This window comes from Nannospalax galili, unplaced genomic scaffold, assembly GCF_000622305.1.
Source record: "Nannospalax galili isolate Female #2095 unplaced genomic scaffold, S.galili_v1.0 scaffold247, whole genome shotgun sequence".
NCBI lineage: Eukaryota > Metazoa > Chordata > Mammalia > Rodentia > Spalacidae > Nannospalax > Nannospalax galili.
Window position 1 is genome coordinate 746700 of NW_008356952.1, and position 8312 is coordinate 755011.

Below are 8312 nucleotides of genomic sequence, written 5' to 3' on the forward strand. Positions count from 1 at the left end.
AATGAAACAAAAATGATATTTCTCTAATTTTCTCTCATTTTCACCTAGATTTATATATGTACTTCAAATACATATATTGTGGTAATTTTTTGTGTTGTCATTTATTACTGTTTCCTAGGCATTGTATTAAACTGGTGGGTCTCAGAGTTTGTGACCTTGAGGTCAAAATTGTGTGTGTGTGTGTGTGTGTGTATGTGTGTGTGTGTGTGTGTATGTGTGTAGATGCCAGAGGAAACTAGGCTGCTGTCATTCTTCAGATATTGTCAACATTTATTTTCTAAATTAAAATATTTTATGTATATGAGTGTTTTCCCTGCAGGTGTATAACTGTACCCGTGTTATGCAATGCTCACAGGGGCCAGAAGAAGGTGTCAGACCCCCCGAAACTGGAATTACAGACAGTTGTTAACCATTATGTGGGTGCTGGGAACTGAATCTGTGTCCTCTGCAAGAGCAGTCAGTGTTCTTGACTGCTGAGCCACTCTCCAGCTCCCATCAACATTTTTTTTTTGAGACAGGTTGTCTCACCAGCCTAGCTCTGGGATTATAAGTGCATGCCAGCATGTCTAGCTTTCTATGTGGGTTCTAGAGGTGGAATCAGGTTCTCATGCTTGTATGGCAAGAACTTTATTGACTGAACTCTCTCTCTTCAGTCCACAGAACTGCTTTTATTATAAACTATTTAAAAAAGATCTTTGTGTATGATGTGTGGTTTTGTGTGTGTGAGTGCAGGTACATGTGTGTCACAGCATATGTATGCAGGTCTGAGGACAACCTCGAGTGTCAGTCCTCGCCTTCACCTTCTTTGAGATGGAGTTTCTTGTTTTGCTGCTGCATGTACAGGTTAGCTGCTCCCTGAGCTTTTAGGGATTCTCCCATTTCTGCCTCCCACCTTTTAGTAAAGTGCTGAGATTATAGACATGTGCTTTTACACAGGTTCCGGTAATTCAAACTCAGATTCAAACTTCATGCCTTTGTAGCAGGTGTTTTACCAGCAGGCCACCTCAGCCTGGTATTTTTAAACATTCTTATTTCATGTGTATACATGTTTTTAAAAAATGTTATTTATGTGTATGAGTATATTGCCTACATGTATGTACGTGCACCTGTGTCATGCAGTGCCATGGAGGTCAGAAGAGGGCTTTGGATTCCCCTGGAACTGGAGTTAAGGATGGTTCGTAGCCACTATGTGGGTGCTGGGAATCGAACCCAGGTCCTCTGAAAGAGCAGTCAGTGCTCTTAACTGCTGAGCCATCTCTCCAGCCCCAGTATATACATGTTTTTGAGGGGGTATACACATGTGATCATTTGATCTTTCTGAAGAATGTATCCTTGTTATTAAAAAAAACTTAATTTCAACGATGGCAGATGTATATGTATAAAAGGAACTTGAGACCAGAATAATTTTTTTTTTTTTGTCTTCTTTTGAAGCAGGGTCTCCCTGTAGCCCAACCTGTCCTGGAACTTACTTATGTAGACCAGGCTGGCCTTGAACTCATAGAGATCCGCCTGCCTCTGCCTCCCAAGTGCTGGGACTACAGGCGTGTGCCACCACGCCCGGCAAGACCAGAATAATTTTAAAACATAATGCTGAGCCATTCATTTCCCCAAGTTATCATATATGATCATTATGTGCCTATAACATGGCTGTTGGTATTGGTTTTTGTTGTTTGGTTGATTGGTTTTTTGATATAGAGTATCCCTGTAGCCCCAGCTGGCCTGGAATTCAACTCTGTAGGCCAGGCTGGCCTCGATCTCACAGAGATCTGCTTGCCTCTGCCTCTGGAATGTTGGGACTAAAGACCTTTACTACCAATGTCTGGGGATATTTATTGTTGCTGTTTTTTGCAGAGAGGAAACCAAGCCTGGAATTGATGAAGCCAGGATCTATTTCATTGAAGTTTGGGTCCAAAGCCTTTTCCATCAATTTTGCATTTAACAATTTTCTAACTCTTAAATATTCACGTGTTTCCCATTTTCCCTGCTTTATTCTTTTGATAATTTCTGATCATAGAGCCTTTTATATATTTAGGATTATTTTTAGAAATTTTATATCAACAAAAGGAATAGTATGTAAGGCTTTACATACTATTTATTTGGACCATGTTTTTATCCTCAAGATTAAAATTTAATATTTAACATTTTAACACATAGAATTTTGACTGAGGGTCTCTTTGTTTGTGTTTTGTTTTGAGACAGGGTCTCACTATTCATAGCTTAGGCTGGCTAAAATTCAGTGTGACATCTCAGGCTAGTCTTGAATTTACAAGGATGCCTCTTGCCTCTGCTTCCTGAGTGCAGGTCTTTGCCACCATGTCCAGTTCTGAGATTAGTTCTTAGACCATCATTTCTTGTAGTAGTGACATACCTTCCAAAGTTCCACCTGGTCTGCTTTTATCTTGCTTTCTGCTTTATGTTTATTAGGAACCAAATACTAATTGGCCAATATAACATTAAATTTTTTTCACTCTATTTTAGGGACTAATTGTGCACTATGTCATGGCTTCCTGAGCCGTAGCCATGTGACTAACTGCTTGGAGATGCTTGCTTGTAGTTGCCTTGCAGGGGTACTAGGTGGTGTGTCTGCATCACAAGAAGTTACTTGTTTAGAGGACTTCCTTATGATATTGATATATTTGTGAAAAGCTGCTTGTTAAAGAAAATGAATTTTGTGTTCTTTGGTTTTATGGCTATTGTAATGTCCCTTGACTTTGGTGATATTCTCTTGTTTAGTTGTTAACCTAATGTTTTTTTCCTAGTGCTAGGGATTAAAATCATGCATTCTAGACAAATGATCTAACATTGAGCTATATCCCCAGCAAGATCCAGAGTTTCCATATGCTCTCTGCCTCTGCACATGCACAGCCTTCTCCATTATGGACTCCCGTCACCTCACAGGCACATTGTATTGACCTGATCGGCCTTCACTGGCTTATGATTAACATGTCAGTTTGTAGTTTGAATTAGGGTTCACTTTTGATGTGCAGTCTATCAGTTTGGACAATTGCATAATTATATATACTCACCGTTGTAGTATCATACAGAATCATTTCACAACCCTAAAAATCTCTTGTGTTAAACCTGTTCATCCCTCCCTCTCTGGCAGTCCTTGACCCCTTTAAGTCTCTGTAGTTTACCTTTTCCAGAATGCCATACAGTCACTGCAATTGGACTCACACTAGATACAGGTTTCTCAGATTGTCTTCATGTAGTAATATGACTCAACTTTCCTCTACCACTTTTCATGGCTTGATAGCTCATTTCATTTCTTCTGAGCAGTCACACTCTATAGCCTAGGCTGGCCAGGAAGTCACTTTGTAGCTCAACTGACCTTGAACTCATAGCAGTCCTACTTCAGCTTTCTTAGTGCTAGAATTACAGGCAGGAGTGACTTCATTTCTTTTTAGTGTTGAATTATGCTCCACTGTTTGTATCTAAAATCTCATTTGAGAACAAGATTAACTTAGTTCTGTAATTTTTGCACCAGATTCAGAAACACGAGTGGATTTGAAATTTATGTACCCGGATCCTCCAAGAGATCATCACACCTTAGAGATTCAGCAGCAGGCCCTGCTACGCGAGCAGCAGAAGAGGCTGAATAGAATTAAAATGCAGGAGGATGGGGAAGGTAAGAAGTAGTAACTCCTTTTTCAGGTATTGTCAGTGGCTTGTTTTTTTTTTTCAGTTTTAAATTTTTACCTTTTTAAAGAGTCTCTTTATGTAGTCCTGGCTGGCCTGGAATTTGCTTCGTAGGCCAGGCTGGCTTTGAACTTGCAGTGGTCATCCTGCCTCTGCTTCCTGAGTACAGATGAGCGTGTGCCACTGCACCCTGCTTTGTCAGCTTTATTTCACTGTCTCTTGCAGTGATCCCAGGCCGCCCTCCTGCAGTGGCATCTCTGTGCTCATGTGACCCTTTTGCCATTTAGTTCCAGAAAAGAACAAGTCCCAGAGAGCCTTCTGAAAAGCTCATGTGTCATGCTTGGGAGGATACATTGCAAGAGGGACTGAGTGCTTTGATCAGGCCAGGTGACATCTCTATCAAGAACCACCCAAAGGGAAGAATGCTCAGCAAATACATTAGTGTCCTGGGGAGCATTTCTTTCCTGTGTGTGCAAGGTGTTGTTTTAAAAATTCTGTGTGTCTATGCAGGTGTGCTCTCAAGGAGCAGTTGAAGTCAGCTTCCAAATATAAGTATATAGTATTACCACAAAGGAGGAATCTTAAGTCCCTTGGAAGTAACTAGCATGGGCATGGTGTGGGTGGGACCCAGATATAGGAAGGTGGTGTCTCAGAGAACCTACATGGATCCTGCTGAGCCCCAAGTGTCCTGTGCCTTGCACGCATATGTGTATCTCATCTGCCTTGCCAGCCATTCATTGAGGCCACTGAGGGTGACCAAAGAAATGAGTCATAAAAACACAACTGTCAGATAACAATAGGAAAGGTGGTCCTACTAGTTATTTTTAGGAAACTTTAAGACCCTGTCTTGGCAGGTTGATATAGCTTACAGAATCTGAGGAAGGTTTTTGTTTTTTTTTAAATTTTTATTTTATGTGTATGCATGTATTGCCTGCATGTGGGTAAGTGCACCCATGTCATGCAGTGCCCACAGAGATCAGAAGAGGCTGTTGGATCCCCTGGGACTGGAGTTATAGACAGTTGTAACTTGCCATGTGGGTGCTGGGATTTGAACCAGGGTCTTCTGCAAGAACAACCAGTGTTCTTAACTGCTGAGCCATCTCTCCAGCCCCCTGAGGCAGGTTTTTGACCTCATTAGACAACAGGAGTAAGTGATCATAGATCAAGACTTTAATAGTATAGGGGACATCATTTCTCTACCCAGTACAGAATTTAAAAAAAAACATTAACTTTTTTATTTATGTGTATGAATGTTTTGCCTGCATGTATGTAAGTACACCCATGTCATGTAATGTTCACAAATGCCAGAAGAGGCTGTTGGATCCCCAGGAACTGGAGTTTGAGACAGTTGTTGCCATGTTGGTACTGGGAACCAAACCTGGGTCCTCTGCAAGAGCAGCCAGTGCTCTTAACTGGTGAACCAACTCTCTAGTTCCCCAGTACAGAATTTTTAAAGAACCAAATGCTATGACTCAGTAGCTGGCACATCAACTGGAGATGAAGCAATCTTCAACTTTTATATACTCAGTGGGGTGACTTTTTTAAAGAAAAAATAATGATTTTGTGGGATCTTGTCAGTTTAGGCTTATTAGGACGAAAGTAGTCCCCGTATAGTTATAGGTCCTTTTCAGTGAGAATAGCCATCCGTCTCAGCAACCACTCTGCAAACTCCAGCTAACACTGGGATGAAGTAATTCACAAGACTATCCTTAAATATAAACAGTCACAAAGATGAGTAAAATATCTTAAATACCTTAAAACAGGCCATTATTGGTAGCTCCTTTATTCCCAAAGACAGATCTGGAAGCATAGGGCATGTTGTTTTTGGAGAAACACATAGGAAGGCTGGCCATGCTCTGGGTTGCCTAATCTTTGCACCGGGAACTAGGTGTGGACAGTTTAACTTACCTCAAAATTCTGTTTAATTCCAGTTAATGGCTTTTCATGGAGACTGTAGAAATACGATAGAAGATGGTAAACATCCTGCATTAATCAGTTTTTCTTTCTTGGACATCAATATTCACAATGATTTTATTATATTTATTAATGTGAATGAGTTATTCAACCAGATGGATATATTTGTTAAAGAGCAAGTAGCATATTATCATATGAAATAAGACTATTTTGAAGTGTGATAAAAATAATTTCAGTAGGAGATAGTCATAAGATCTTTTGAAATTGATTTTTAACCAACATCTTTTTTTTTTTTTTTTTTTGGTCATTTTGAGACAGGGTCTCCCTGTAGCCCCAGCTGGCTGGCTTGGAACTTGCTACACAGACCAGGCTGGCCTCGATCTCACAAAGAGCTGCTTTTTGCCTCCCAAGTGCTGGGACTAAAGGTGTACACTACCACACCTGGCTCTGAAATAGATTTTTATTTATTGAACATTCTCTAAAGTTTTAAACTTGTTGTTGTTCTCTGTTTGCTACAGTTGACTTAGACACCATCTCCAGTGGTAAAGTACAAAGGCACGGAATGGTAAGCAAACAGCTCAACTTTTTAGGATTTGGGGGAATAAAACCTAGGGGCATATGATAACTATTCTAAATTTTGAATGCTTCTGAGTTAAGACAATTTAAATGTAATTTCATCAGTGTAGGAGCTACAGAAATGTTTGTATAGTATGCAGAGAAGATATATTGTAATGGTTAAGAGTACAGTTTTAGGTGCTAGAGACATGGCTTCGTGGTCAACAGCACTGGCTGCTCTTGCAGATGATCTGGGTTCAGTTCCCATCACCCACATGGCAGCTTACATCAGTCCTTTACTCCAGTTCCAGGGTATTTGATGCCCTCAATCTGGCCTCCATGGGCACTGTGCACATGGGTGCACTTACATGCAGGCAAAACATTCATACACATGAAAAAAAAAGAATAAAGTTCTAGTGCTTTGAGATAGTCTGTAGTTGTGTGATTGGGGGGGGGCTGGGCTCATGCCTCAGTTTCTGAATATTTCTAGAATGAAGTTGGGGTAGTACAAAGATTAATATTTAAAAGGTATAGATAGGTTTGGCATATATGCATTCTGTATAAATATTATTAAATGAAAAATAGTGCAAGACCTCCCTGGGCTTCCCTGGGCCTGACGACCCGCAGGCCTCTCTCCGGGACCAACCCAGTTCTTCAGTGCAGTCCCCCAGGAGCCCTTGGGACCTCTTCCCACCCCCATCTCCCTTTTCATCTCTGGGTGGCATGGCCACCAACTGCCCTAGACCAGCATCTTTCCTGGGCCCGGCTCCTAGGCCAGTCCAACCCCCAAATTCCTGAGGCCAACATCTTTTCTGGAGGGATCCAGACCTTAGAGAAAGCCTGAGAGTATCTGATCTTCATCTGACTTGGGCCTCTGTGGGAACTCCTGAAGACAAAAGCAATCTGGCCACTCCAATATAAAATCAAAAGACAGAACTGGAAGCTTAGCGGGACCAGCTTTTCATGCCCAAAAAGTAAACCACAAAGACACATAAAGTTCACAAAAAGAAGCAGACCTAAACTTGAAGGCTTGAGTCTCACACAAGAATCAGAAACTACAAAAGAAATTCACATGTTAAAATCACAGAGAAAAAATAATTACCTGAAAAACCAAAATAACATATCCCCACCAAATACCAATAGTCTTCTAGAGGAGGACAATGAGAACCCCCTAGAGATAATGCAGGACATGGAACTCAAAAGAACAATTAGCTGGGCATGGTGGCACATGCCTTTAATCCCAGCACTCTGGAGGCAGATGCAGGCGGATCTCTGGGAGTTTAAGGCCAGCCTGGTCTCCATAGCGAATCCAGGCAGGGAGAAACTGTCTCAGAAAGACAAAAAAAAAAGAACATTTATAAACATGATAAACCAATTCGTGAACTTAAAGAACACACACACAAAAAATCAAAGAATGGAAGGAAGATAGGGATAAACTTCTGAATGAATTCAGAAAACAGCTAGAAATATTGAAGACTGCTCAGGCTGAAGGAAGTGAAACACTCAGTAAGCCAATTAGAAACGACAGGAGAAAGCCTCACCGATAGGATGAATGAAATGGAAAACACAGTATCAAGACTGAAAGATAAAGTGGACAAACTAGGATGAACTGGACCACTCAAGCAAAGATTATGAAAAATTTAAGAAATCACAAGAATGGAATATGCAGGAATTGAGTGATACCATAAAAAGACCAAAATTACAAATCATACGCATACAGGAAGGAGAAGAATCCCAAGATAATAGCATGGACCAGATCTTAGACAGAATCGTGGAAGAAAATTTCCCCAAATTAAAGAAAGTCATGCCCATACAAATACAAGAAGCATATAGAACACCAAACAGACAGGACCAGAAAAGAAACTCTACCATGGCACATCATAGTAAAAACACTCAATGTACAAAACAGAGACAATTCTGAAAACTGCAAAAGAGAAACAATAAGCCACATATAAAGGAAAACCCATTAGGATCACAGCTGACTTTTCAGTGTAAACTATGAAAGCCAGAAGAGCCTGGACCAAAGTATTCCCAGTGTTAAATGACCACAGATGCCAATCCAGATTACTATACCCAGCCAAAATGTCTATTATAGTCAGGGAAAGAAAAATCTTCCACGACATAAATAGGCTGAAGTCATTCATGTCCATAAAACTAGCCCTTCAGAGAGTTCTGGAAGCAATACAAAGAGCTGAAGAAAGGAA

General features: G+C 40.7%; 1 protein-coding gene across 7 annotated transcripts in view; it reads left to right on the plus strand.

Annotated features, from left to right (window-relative positions):
- Cspp1 (centrosome and spindle pole associated protein 1) overlaps positions 1-8312 on the plus strand; it is a 137805-nt gene that overhangs the window by 115188 nt on the left and 14305 nt on the right. For all 7 annotated transcript variants that reach the window (XR_003847255.1, XM_029557006.1, XM_029557007.1 and 4 more), the window contains 2 exons: positions 3488-3628; positions 6072-6118. Coding sequence is in view for 6 of the 7 variants with exons in the window: in XM_029557006.1 (XP_029412866.1) it covers positions 3488-3628; positions 6072-6118 (188 nt within the window). In the remaining variant the exon portion in view is untranslated. The remainder of the gene's footprint in view (positions 1-3487; positions 3629-6071; positions 6119-8312) is intronic.